Source organism: Amphichorda felina (genome assembly GCF_050947745.1).
Source record: "Amphichorda felina strain 45539 chromosome Unknown scaffold_7, whole genome shotgun sequence".
Taxonomy (NCBI): domain Eukaryota; kingdom Fungi; phylum Ascomycota; class Sordariomycetes; order Hypocreales; family Bionectriaceae; genus Amphichorda; species Amphichorda felina.
The window spans coordinates 1,157,341-1,169,987 of record NW_028145043.1 but is presented as its reverse complement, the minus strand read 5'-3'; the positions used below and the strand labels follow the sequence as shown (position 1 = coordinate 1,169,987).

Here is a 12,647-nt window from a genome sequence, read left to right as displayed (position 1 = left end):
CCAGATACTCGTACTAATAATGTACGTATACTCCGTACTCGTGCTACTAATACCGGTGCTGCGGCTAAGATTGCTTCGACCTGTTCTGGAATTTTGGTAATACTGGGGCTTTGGGGGGGGGGGGGGGGACTCTGCTGACAGGGGGTTCCAAGGAAGACCGTTTGAATGTGACGTGGTGACGGCATCACTACTGAGAACACTGCGCGTTCTGTCGTCGCGTCTTCGATCGTCGATGTTTGTCAGTTGCCTCTGCAGATGCGAAATTGGACTTTTCGGGCGGCTGGAGCCGCTGTGCAGGGAGGCCTGGGATCTTGTCCGTCACTGTGAAGGACAATGGTGACGAGGTGCCGAAGACGGTGGGAGTAATTTGGAAGCAAACACCACGGCAGCTAGCCGCAAACATCGCAAATAGCATATAATACTGTACTAGTACATGTGTCCTCCCGTCGAGATCCTCCCCATAATCGTCGCCCCACTACGCTCATCGCATTGCCGTTGTGCCCAACGACGATAGCGGAAGAAGCGGACAGAGAGGTTGCCCGCCCCTGGAGAAAGGATTTGGCTCATCGCCCAGAAACCCTAAAAGACTGCAAACGACAGCCACCGGCTGCCACCAGTTTCAACTCGGGAAAAAGCAAACGCCATCTCCAAGGAACAAACCTAACTTGAACACCTGATAAACTCATACAAGTCTCGCCAAAACCCACCCACCGACTTGTTCCTGTGAGCACGTCCCTGCTGATCCACCATCTCGCTTGCTCGACACACCACACGGACAACACCACCACGACGGTTCCAACTAGCGCTCGCGCCCAACGAGACCCGCATAACAAGATCACCGATCATCGCCGCCTGGAACCCGGGCACATGCTCACAGCACCTTAGAGGTACATACAAGTGCCGGCATAGGACTACTCCGTACAGCTCGATAGCATTTTTGCGAAACTCACCCCCGGATTTACACGACGGCCTCACAACTTGGACTACTACCTCACTGTCTGCCTCATCGCCTGCCTCACCGTCCGAACAAGGCTGCGCAGGGCAGCGCTTTGTGTGTGCATCGCAGCTTAAGGGAACCTTGTGCGACCTGTCGATCCTGCTTTTGCGGCATCCTGCCGATCATCCGCCAGTCACAACCTTCTTTCCCGCAACCTTTATTATATCTTGTGTTCGTTCTTTCCCTGTTGGTCGACGGGGAATTCTGTCCCGGATCTGTGCTCCTTGTTTGGCGGCCGTGCCTTCCAAGTTCATCGCTTCGCAATTTTTCCAAGGTGGTCATTGATCGTGTCCTCACTCAACACCCATATTCGTTCAATCAGCCCGACCTGTTATCGTCTTGCATTCAGCTTCTACTCTACGGTTTATGACTTGCCGGCCTTTATCGGGAGCAGCGCGGTATGAGCACTAGTGCTGCAATCCCTTACTCACAGTTGCCCCAGACACATCGCCGTGGCATGTCTCGGCCATTGCGAAACCAAGCCTATCACCACTGCAGCCACCCAGAACCTTACTGTCGCATGCACAGCAGTCGAGCTGATTGATGAAGAGACCAACAGCACGAGAGAATCGCCCGCCGCTGGAGCAACGACGAAAAAAAAAGAGTAGTCACCGTCATCATCTAAGCAATACGAGGTCGCATGAGCCTTGCAAACGAGGGCCTCCACTGTTGGCGTGTTCCAGATTCGTCTAGCACAGCACAGGACATCAGCACGCAGAGCGTCCTGTAACTGCAAGCAGAAATGGGGCAACATCATGCGCCGTGTCCTGCCGACTGCGACAACGACCCCAACAAGTCCAGCGCAACTTTGGGCGCGAGGCCGCTGCCCATCTCTACACCCACGACGACAACGAGCCCCGACTCGACACTCCCGCACCATCTCTGCCCCGCGCCTGATACTTTGCTGACGCCAGAAAGCCTCGTCGACGACTTTGCCGTCGATGCTGCTGGTGCCGACACGGTGGCCTGGACCACCGACACTGAGAGAGGCTCCAACAAGGCGCCGGCAACAGCCGCTGCAGTCAGTAGCGCCCTCAGCGCCCTCCGTGGCGTGGGGCACCACCGTCCGCTGTCGATCATGTCACAAACAGTACGAGGTCCAGCAGAAGCGCCAACAGACGCGCCAGCAGAAGCGCAGACGTCTGCATCAACGACAACGCGCCCTTCCGTACTCGCAGCCGAGGCGTCTGCACATGCTAATGCATCAGCGTTGAGACTAAACACGGTCCGTGATCACGAGGGCCGAGAGAAAATCGTCCCTGTTGCTTCGCCTCAATCCACCAGCCTCGCTGGCAGGGGTCGCCTCGATCCTGACCACCCGCAACAGCATGGCCCTGGCGCCAACACGGACAATCCCTTTTTCAGAACAGAATCACCACCTGCAAATATCTCCACCCCGCTGACTGAGGATTTCCCTCCTCTGCACACAAGCAGCGTTCTACCAGAGACCAGGATCGTGCACCCCAGACCCATTACTCTCCCTTCCTCCGGTACCAGTACGCCATTGTCAATCAAGCCTCACCATTTACCCGAGCAGGCGATCCGTGGTTCTGCCTTTGTCGGTAACGTGGCACAACTTGAGGCTACTGCGGAGAGACTGTCCACGGGGACCAGCTCCATTGACGATGCCATTCGGGACTTGCACGGAGAGTTGAAACGATCCGACAGTCGCCGGTCATCGATCCTAGCCGCGAGCCTCAGAGCTCAGAACGACGACGCCCCCACCACCGACGCACTGCCCGCTGTCGGCCAGCTGAAGCGACACCTCTCCAACGCATCGTCCATAGTTGCTACCAATATTGCCGCTCGTCACGGAGGATACTCGCCGGGCGGCTTCATCATGTCCCCTAACCACTCACTGACTGGCCGTCTTCGGTCGGGCTCCAAGAATTCAACCAGCCGGCCAGATTTCGATGCCGAGCCCGTTTTGACACGCCATGGCCCTGGTAAGGCCTCGGTCAGGAGCGTTCGTTCAACCAAGCTGTCGCTCGCTGAGATCTCGGAGTCGGAACCGACATCTTTGACTAGGGATGTATTGGATGCTGCCGACGCTGCGCCACCGATCGAAGCTGACTTGGACGATTACGATGTTACAATTCGCCCCATGGACCAAAGCCCCGTGGGCGTCTCCGGCACCGATGCCTTCAACCAAATGCTAGACGGCGGTTTCGAGGCTGATGCGAGATACGGGGAGCAAACCTCACGGCTGGACCTGCCGTACGAGGAACCAGCGAGACCTTCCAGCTCCCACTCTGTCAATACCTTCCAGCAAGCACAGGATGCATTTGTCGACTTTGACGGCGTCCATTGCGAATCTGAGCCGGAGCAACCTCATTCACAACTCGAACGACTGTTGCCCGTAGTCCACGACCCAGAATTTCCGATACCGCATCTGGCTCCTCCAGAAATGATGCGGCCACAGTCATATATTGATCCCATGACTGGGCAGCAGATGCTGTACTACCCGGCTCGCGTCCCGGCGATGCTGAACCTGCCCCCCAAGCTGTCGACTAAGCCAAAGGTTAAGCAGCAGCAGAATCGCCGCTCCAAGGTCCTGAGTGCCATGTTGGACTCCAACCAGCAGTCAGAAGAGCTGGAGGCGAAGCGACGGTCTGGCATGCCCGAGGCGCCGACCAAAACTTTTCTCCCAGACCCTCTGGCTGGACATAGGGGGTCCTTCATTGCTCTGTCTCAGGAACAGTGGTCTGGTGCGGAGGACCAGACGACCACAACACAGCCCGAACCCGAGCCAGCAAATGAACCGGCGCCGCTGCGGCGCCCGCAGCGCTTGTCTAGGAATGAGCTGTCTCGGAATGAGCCGGATAACCGCAAAGCCCGGGCATCGCGACTGAGCAACCTCCCGCCACAGCTTCGTGCAAGCGCCTTTTTCGAGCTTCCCCCTGCTGCACCCGAGGTGCAAGTAAAGGAAGGATCCGCCATGGCGACTCTTGACAGCATGCTCGATGCGTCAACCAGTGCGCCCGTGAGCGCCTTTACGAACCACGCGTTTGCCGGGAAACTTGGCGACGAAGTCTATGGAAAGGAAAAGAAGAACAAGCCCAAGCCTTCTATGTCGTCCCTCGGGCCCGAATCTGCCGGAAAAGACCTCAAAGAAAAGAGATCGTCGCGATCATGGTTTAAGCGCCGCAGCCACAACAGCGAGCAGAAGAGCGAGGCTAGGGAAGGCCACAGCCGGACCTGTAGCTCCTTGGGGATGGGTGACGGCCGCGCAGAGTCAGGGTTCGCCGAAACGCAAATGCTTGCAGGTAGCGATGGGGGGAGCGTCCGGCGGCATGGTGTCAATGAGTCGGGTGAAGAGGAGTCTGATGAGGATGGCGACTATGTTGGGCAGCCAACGACGCTATTGGCTGAATTGCAGCTGCGGAAACAGGAACAGAGGCAACGGACACAACCACGTGTGGGTGCCCAGGGGTCACATATGACCTTGCTGGAGATGGATGCAGTGGCCGAAACCCAACGCAAACGCCGCCAGGTTACAAGAGTCAACCTTGCCTGGGAGGATCCCAACGCGCATCTGGACCAGAACGGTTCCGACGACGAGGACGTGCCCTTGGCTATTATCGCCGCCAAGCACCAGGGCGCGAAGAACATGGCCGACCTGGAACGCCCCATAGGCTTGCTGGAGCGTCGGGAAATAGAGGACAACGAGCCCCTTAGCCATCGCAGGGCTCGCCTCCAAGGCCAGGACCCTGTGTCCATGGGGATCCCGAAGCGACAGAGCGTTGCGACCCTGTCAGCGCACCTTGGCGGGAATGTCGGGCATGTTCGGACCCCCTCCAGTTTGCCGCGATCGGGAGGTATCACCCCGGAGCCCCAGGAACCAGAGATCGAGGAGGAGACGCTGGGAGAGCGGAAGCGACGCCTCGAAGCCAAGGAGCTACCCCGTGCCCGTCCAGTTAGCAGCTCGTTCTCTGCAGAGCTTCTCGGCCACTTCGGCGATTTCGACGACCCCAAAGACAAGGGTTCGGACGAGAAGGACAAGGAGAACATGGCGCCCTCAGCCGCCGGTGACGAGGAGGAAGAGACTCTTGGACAGCGCCGACGGCGCTTGCAAGCAGAGAGGGAGGCGCGGGAGCGGGAAATGAGCTACAATAGTCTGATTGGCCAGCCGGGGCCTGCTATCAACAAGCGACTCAGTATGGCCGATGTGCTCTCTGCGCACCCTAGGCGAGAGATAGAGAGCCGTGCCCAGAAAGAGCGACTTCAAATGGGTGAGGAGAAACTTGCCGCGAGAGACCGAGACGCCCGGATGGACGCCTTTCGAAGGCAGATGCCGACGAGTCTAAATGGGCCCAGCATTGACCGATCTGGAGGGTTCCGGAGCGGGGTATACAACGACGGGAACGGAGGGCTTGGCCCGCAGGCTGTCCAGTCTACGTCGGCGATAAACACGCACGGGCTTGAACACATGGCGAGACACAACCGATCCATCACGGCTGTGAGCGCCTATGGCATGCAGATGCCACAGGTCGCCTACATACCAATCAACAACCTTGGGGCCTCCATAAACAACGTGGGGACCACGGGAGGATACGGTCCCCTCAAACAGAGCATGCATGCCCGCGCCAGCATGCAAATACCCTTGGATATGGGTGCGGCACCGATGGCGAGTGCTTCCATGAAGAGAGTGGACCAGTGGCGACATGGCGTAATGCCATGAGACGACTTTCCGAGAGATGCAGATGTGGGTCATTTATTGGATATAGATGAGTCTGTGTGTACTATCTCATCCCCTTTGTCTGCAGCAAAGCAACGGCGCTCGCATAAGATGGGAAAACGGACTAGGGGATTTGGGTGCGTGCTTTGACACGGCCTAGCATTGCGAGGCGCAGGGACTGGTTGCTTGCTTCTTATACTATTTTACTAGCCTTTATTAATTTGGATAGGGGATACGAGGAAGGGATAACATTCGCAGTGGGGTATTATTAGCACTCCGATATATATAGAAGGGGACAGAAGCTAGCCGGGGATCTGTCGGCAATCAAGATGCTCAAGATTGATCAACTGTTATTACTCTATTTTCAGTGATTGTGACTGGCAGGTCTACCGCTCGTCGGCCGCGTCTAGGGCGGCCAGGATGGGTATCTGCTTGAGCGAGACTATCCTGGTCTTTTTGAGATATTTCCATCCCAGGTACACCGACAAGACGATGGGGATGTCCCTAAAGTGGCGGTTAGGGAGAGCGGGGCGCAGGGGTGTGGAGAGACTCACAAATAGGAGGAGACAAAGACGGTGGTGTCCCAGTTGCCGGCCGTGAAGGTGGAGAAGCCGCCGGTCAGGAGTATCGTCACGCACATGACGAGCGCAGCCTGCGAGGTGTAGACTGAAAGGAAGGTTAGCCCAACGGAACGGCGTAAAACGCACTAAACTGCCCCGTTCCTGCAACTCGGGACCGGGCAAGAGGAGAAAGTTGACTCACCGGTCCAGCCGTTGTACCAGGGCAGCCTGGAGGCGGGAATGTCCTGGACCTGCAGGGCGCGGCGTAGACGGATGTGGTTGAGCAGGATGGCGGACCACGACACCAGGACGCCGGCGGCGGTCAGGTCGACGAACCACCAGAAGACGGTCAGGGCACCGCTCGACAGGCTGAGGAAGCTGAGCAGCATGGCGGCGGAGAAGGCCAGGACGCACATGTAGGGGGTGCCCCAGGACGTGGTGCGCAGGAAGAGGCGCGGGGCCTGGCCCTTGAGCGCCAGCCCGTACAGCACGCGCGACCCGGCCAGCAGCGACTGGTTGGAGGCGGACCAGGCCGAGGTGATGACGACGGCGTTGACGACGGAGGGCACGGCGGGGATCCCGGCGGCCGAGGCGGCGATGACAAAGGGGCTCTGGGCGGCGTCTCCCGAGGACCCGTCCAGCCGGGCGTCGTCGCTGCGCACCAGCATGCCCACGACCAGCACGGCCAGCATGTAGAACAGGAAGATGCGCAGGAAGACGTGGCGGCAGGCCCGCGGGATGGCCCGGCGGGGGTTGACCGTCTCGGCGGCGGCCATGGCGATGGACTCGACCCCGGCAAAGGAGAAGACGGCGCCGGTCAGGGCCGCCCAGAAGCCCAGGAAGTGGCCCCAGGCCCCCGATGCGATGAAGGGCACGAACGGGCCCGGGTCGTGCCAGTACCGGAAGCCGACGGCCGGTGTCCCCGGCACGCCGCCCGCGGCTATGACCAAGCCCAGGATGATGAGGAAGACGACCAGCAGGATCTTGAGCCAGGCGAAGAGGTACTCGACCTCGCCGAAGACGCGGATGCGCGCGAAGCCGACGGCGACGGTCAGCACGATGAAGACGACGATGAAGAGCGCGGGCGACACGTCGGTCCAGAACTGGAACAGCACGCAGATGGCCGTGATCTCGGAGGGGATGCTGAGCATGTTGCCGTACACGAGGTTGTACCCCAGCGCCACGCCCAGCGCCGGGTCGACCAGGAACTCGGCGTGCCGCACAAACGACCCCGTCACGGGCAGCAGCGCCGCCACCTCGCCCAGCGCGAACTGCACCGCGCAGACGATGAGCCCGACGACGGCGTAGCCTAGAAGGGCGCCCAGGGGGCCTCCGGTCTGCACGGCGCCGCCGAGGCCCAGGAAGAGCCCCGTGCCGATGGCCCCGGCGATGCCCAGCATGGCCAGGTGGCGCTCTGCGAGGCCGCGCTGGAGGTCGTGGGCCTCATGGGCGGTGAGGAGGTCGGCGTTGTTGGTGGTGCTGCTGCGGCGGCGGTCCATGAGGGGCGCGTGGAGGTCCTCTTCATCGTCCATGATGGAGGCAGAAGCGGAGGCAGAGGCAGAGCCAGGCGAGGCGCGAGGACGACGATGCGTGTCCTCTGCTGCCAGGCCAGCCATGGCAGGTGGGCCGGGGATGGGCATGTGCGCACCCTGTCGGCTTGCGTCCACGCGCTGGGCTACTGCCTACAGGTGGTATCAGGTACTCGTAGTCGGTGGGAGCGGGTGAGACAGGTCAGACGCCCAAGGCTGGTGGTGTTTTGGGATGGTGCAATCAGCTTGTCAAATCACCAATCGGCCTCCAACCGAGATCGGCCTGAACCGGCCTGGTGGACCCACTCTTCCGGCCCGCCGCCGCCCATCCACGACTCGGCCTGCCGGGTACGTACCTTGACTATCATATCCGTATCCGTACTACCACCGTAAATATACACAGTACTATTACGATGCCGTATGTGGTACTAGTATGTATGTAGATAAGCACACGAAGCAAATCTGCGGCTTCGTCGCGGCAGCGAGTATGGAAGGGAGAGCGGCATACATCGTCTCAGTAGATGGCCGCCGAGCCAAGCCATCTGTCCTTGTGTATCATGTGCCGTGACTGCCGAACAGTCACAGGGGTACGTGGCTTGTACGGATGTACTTTAACAACAATGTACTTGAATGCAAGGAATTGAATTACATACAGATACTAGACGGCAAGGTCCTTGGCGCGGAATCCGGCTTCGGATAAGCTGATTAAGAATATCTTAGGGATATTAACTCCAAGTCTAGGTAACTTATTCTTAGAAAATAGCCGTAGATATTCAGAACAGTTATTCAATTAGACTCGCGACTAGTTAGCTCGATATAGCCTATTTTGGTACAATTTAGCACCTGGAAGACCCAATCGGGAGTATATCTCCAAGCTAGACTTTAACTCCAAGGGCATATAGATAACTCCCACCACCAATCCCATCGAAGCACTCGAGCCAATGTTTCTCATCAGGGCGACCGCAGGGCCCCCACCCCTTGCTGCTCTCGTCGTGGAGTCTCTGCTTGCCATCGTCTTCTAGATACATGGCTTCATATCAAATTAGGAATTTGAGGACAAGGGAGAACAGAGACAGATAAAGGGGATAAAAACGCACTCAAAGGTCTATCAGCATCTCCGCCGTCCCTTTCCTTGTCATGGCTAAACTAGAGCCTCTCGATTTCTTAGTCTTTGATATTGTCACCTTCTTGCATCCGTCGCAAGCTTAGCCGCCACCGGAGGCGTCCGTGTAGGACGGTTTGTTGTTGAAGAGATATATTTTGGTGGAGACGGCCACGCCACCTTTAGTAAATGTATTCCTACCTCCGGTGTAGACTGGCCAGCGAGGGGGCGGCAAACATTGAGACGAAGCCGGCAGCTGTAACAATGGACTTCATTTTTTAATGATTTAGTAGTGATTAATGTTATATGACTAGTAAAGATGATGCTTTATGGAAAAAAAAAGTGTTGTCTTGTTAGTCGATTGCTTCCCTGCCCCTGGTTCTTCTTTATATATCAAACTCGGGGAGTCGACTATTCATACACGAATGATGCTTTTGAAACCCCGTCGTCATCTCAAGTTGCATTCTGCCTACCTTGGCTCAAACCCCCGTACAGTCTGTCGAAAGTAAGTGCTTGCCTGATGGAATATGTACTTGACGTCACTGGATAAGAAGCGTCGTTATTCTGGTGGATTGCTTAATGGATGCTACTACGGGGTCCACGGAGGATCCCGCCACTGATGCGGCGATATTCAAGTGCGTAAGTTGGGTGTTGGTTGGGAGGCCGGGCCCCAGTGCGTTACAAGTTCCAGGGCTGTTCAGGGTCCTCGTATTATACCATGCTATTAACACGAGACGGGAGAATAGATAGACTGACCAGATGGGGGCCAGGGGCACAGCCACGAGGCAACCCCCCTCTGTACAGCCCGCATGCCAAATCTTTGCTAGGATCGAAGGATGGAGCCCTTTGTGCATGCATATCTGACAACGAGGGGTTGGCTCTGGTGACCGGGAAATACCTGGACAGGGCCAAGGTCAAGGGGCATCTGTCATCGCATGTATGCATCACAAGTAGGACCTTTCTAGCCGTGCACAATTACAACTCGTATGCATAAACATGGCACCTGCTATTACAGCACAGGCTGCCACCTCGTCTAATTTCCACGCTGGGTATTCAAAATCTCCGCCTGCCAAACTGTGTGCGTGCCGCATATCCGTATATATATGCCCCCCCTTTTTCTTCCTCACCCAGCACTCAAGAAACAAAACACACTCTCTACACCGTGTAGCGGAAAAACGTGGCGTCGTCGCCCTTGTCCTTCTCCAGCTCCATCTCCGCGCGCGTGTACTCGGAGGGCGGCTTGTACGCGGCGTCGCGGCGCGCGTTCTCGCGGCGCAGGTAGATGGTCATGATGCCGCACAGCACGAAGCTCATGGTCGTCGAGCACATGAGCGAGAGGTGGCCCGGCCGGAAGGTGGGCGCGTACTTGTCGAGGAACAGGAAGGCCGAGATGGTACCGCCCATGTTGCCCTGTTTTTGCTCGAGTTAGCTCATTGCATTTTTTTTTCTCTTCGGCCCCTGTGGTAATTTGGGGAGGGGCTCGGGACTCAGGACTCACCCATCCGACGTGCATGGCAATGCCCACGCCGCGCTTGACAGATCCGCCAATGTTGTTGCCGTTCCAGGCCACACCCTGAGGCACGTTGGGGTAGATACCCGAGGCGATGAGGAAGCAGGCAAAGTACTTGGCGCCCAGGTTCTGGGCTCCGGCAAGGATGGCAAACCCAATCATGCTGTAAACATCGTGTCAGCAAACAGCCTCTTCATAGAAAATTCGGAGGGAGACTCACGCCAGAAGGCAGAAGAACATCATGTAGATGCCGCGCTGGCCGTGCTTGTCGGCCGCCCAGCCGCCCGCCAGGGTGAACACGCAGGCCACGACGTACGGCGGGACCGTCATGAGCTGGGCAACCTCATTGGTGTAGCCGAGGTTCTTGACAATGGTGGGCATGAAGACCGAGATGGAGTAGAGGGGCATGTAGATGCCGATGGTGATGAACATGTGGACGTAGATCTTCCAGTCCTTGAAGGCGTCCATGGCAAACTTGAGGTTGAACTCGTCCGACAGCGCCGACCGATCCTCCTCAAGGCGACGCACAATCTCCTTCTTCTCGTCGTCGTTGAGGAACTTGGCCGTGGCGGGGTAGTCGTGCATGACCTTGTAGGCTGCGACAGCAATGAGGAACGTGGCAATACCCTGGGTCCGTTAGCAAGTAGATCTTCTGCCTAGTAGGGGGGGTTTCAAAGAGGCGACTCACCTCGAGGATAAAAATCCAGGCCCAGCCACCCAGGCCAGCCAAGCCGTCCATCTTCATGATGCCAAAGGCGAGGAGACCGCCAAAGGCGCCTGCCGCCGTGGCCGCAGAGAAGAAGATGGCCATGCGCAGACCGCACTCGTGGCGCTTGTACCACATGGTGATGCTACCGGGACACATACACGTTAATCGTTGTTCCAAAGGGTCCCATAAACACACGGGAGGTGGGGGGCGGGGGCGGGAGAACCCACTAGTAGGTGACACCGGGGAAGAGACCACCCTCGGCCAGACCGAGCGCGGCACGGACAGCGAGCAGACCGGGGTAGTTGTGGACGATACCGAGCAGGACGGTGACGATACCCCACGCGACCATGATACTGGGGATCCAGATGGACGGGCGGAAGCGCTTCATGGCCAGGTTGGACGGGATCTCGGCAATGACGTAGAAGGGGAAGAAGATGGCCACGGCGACCTGTCGACGGCAGTTGTCAGTGTGTTCTTCTTCTCATCATCAGTAGTAAGTTGTGTAGTTCGTCAACTTACATTGTAGTGCAGCTTCTCCGGGACCATGTTCAGGCCTTCCTGGAGACCGGCCAGCTTGGCATTGCCAATATTGGTGCGGTCGAGGAAGGACAGGAGGTAGAGCAGAGCGAGGAAGGGAAGCAGGACGCGATCAGTCTTGCGCAGCAGCGCCTTGGTGCCGGCGGCGTCGTAGCCGACCGACTCGACCTCGTAGCTGCCCAGGGCGGCATCCTTATCGTTGATATCCCTGTCAGTGAGGTTCTTCTCGGTAGACGAGGTCTCGATGTTGGCGGTGGGCACCTCGCCCACGGCCTTGTTGTCCTGAATATCCATCTTGGGGGTGCAGATGGGGTTCGTGCTCTGGTATGAGGAAGAAGCAGAGGCTGTCGGGCAGACAAGAGGGGACAATGAGGGGGATAAGACAGCGAAAGGAAGCTGCGGATCCTCGTTCTTTTATGGAATACATGATCAGTCAACACGGCCAGGGTAGTGCATCTGACTTGCTTCCTGGGTAATACCACGTCGGCCACGCTCAAGACACTCCAGACACCCCGGACACGTCGAGCTCGAGCCTCGAGCTGGTGCCTCCCTACGAAATACGCGAAAGTCTTGCCTTCCTCCCACCCTTGACCCGGCATTCCTGGCCGGGCCAAGACCAATCAGCCGCGACGGGTCAGGACCCGGGGGGGGAGGGAGGGGGTAATAATTGGGGGACGCATTGGAACGAACAGGGGCCCAAGGGCTTGCTGTCTTCCCCCCCGCAGGCCCATGTCCCGGACCGTCGACCAAGGGGAATCTGGCAAAGAGTGCATATAGTATTGTTAGAACTTAGCTGGCTGTGTCCTAGCGCGGTGCCACCAGGCGGTGTCCCCAGCTTCTAGAAGAGGGTGCGGCGGCTCTGGAGCCCCTGGGAGCCCCCTCAACCCCCTCAACCCCTCGGGATATGGGCAGACTTGGACAACGTGCCCGGCATGGCGGATGTAGAATGATGGATAGCTCGTGCTTGGCGTGGCCCTTCCACACGACCGAGCGGAGTAGGATCTAGATGGTGACCCAGATACGGA

General features: G+C 58.0%; 3 protein-coding genes across 3 annotated transcripts; 1 reads left to right on the top strand and 2 right to left on the bottom strand.

The window, feature by feature from the left end:
- Positions 1–1,739: 1,739 nt before the first annotated feature.
- ACO1O0_007166 (uncharacterized protein) lies at positions 1,740–5,678 on the top strand (the record flags this gene model as incomplete). The annotated part of the gene is made up of 2 exons (XM_083196540.1): positions 1,740–2,087; positions 2,325–5,678. The coding sequence occupies 2 exons, from the start codon at positions 1,740–1,742 to the stop codon at positions 5,676–5,678; spliced, it is 3,702 nt and encodes a 1,233-aa protein (XP_083047748.1).
- Positions 5,679–6,061: 383 nt separating this feature from the next.
- ACO1O0_007165 (amino acid permease/ SLC12A domain-containing protein) lies at positions 6,062–7,875 on the bottom strand (the record flags this gene model as incomplete). Its single annotated transcript, XM_083196539.1, has 3 exons — positions 6,062–6,179; positions 6,230–6,341; positions 6,438–7,875. 3 exons carry the CDS (start codon positions 7,873–7,875, stop codon positions 6,062–6,064), a joined length of 1,668 nt encoding a protein of 555 aa, XP_083047747.1.
- A 2,146-nt stretch (positions 7,876–10,021) lies between these two features.
- ACO1O0_007164 (major facilitator superfamily domain-containing protein) lies at positions 10,022–11,916 on the bottom strand (the record flags this gene model as incomplete). Its single annotated transcript, XM_083196538.1, has 6 exons — positions 10,022–10,276; positions 10,365–10,539; positions 10,597–11,003; positions 11,065–11,227; positions 11,313–11,533; positions 11,605–11,916. The coding sequence occupies 6 exons, from the start codon at positions 11,914–11,916 to the stop codon at positions 10,022–10,024; spliced, it is 1,533 nt and encodes a 510-aa protein (XP_083047746.1).
- Between the last annotated feature and the right edge of the window lie 731 nt (positions 11,917–12,647).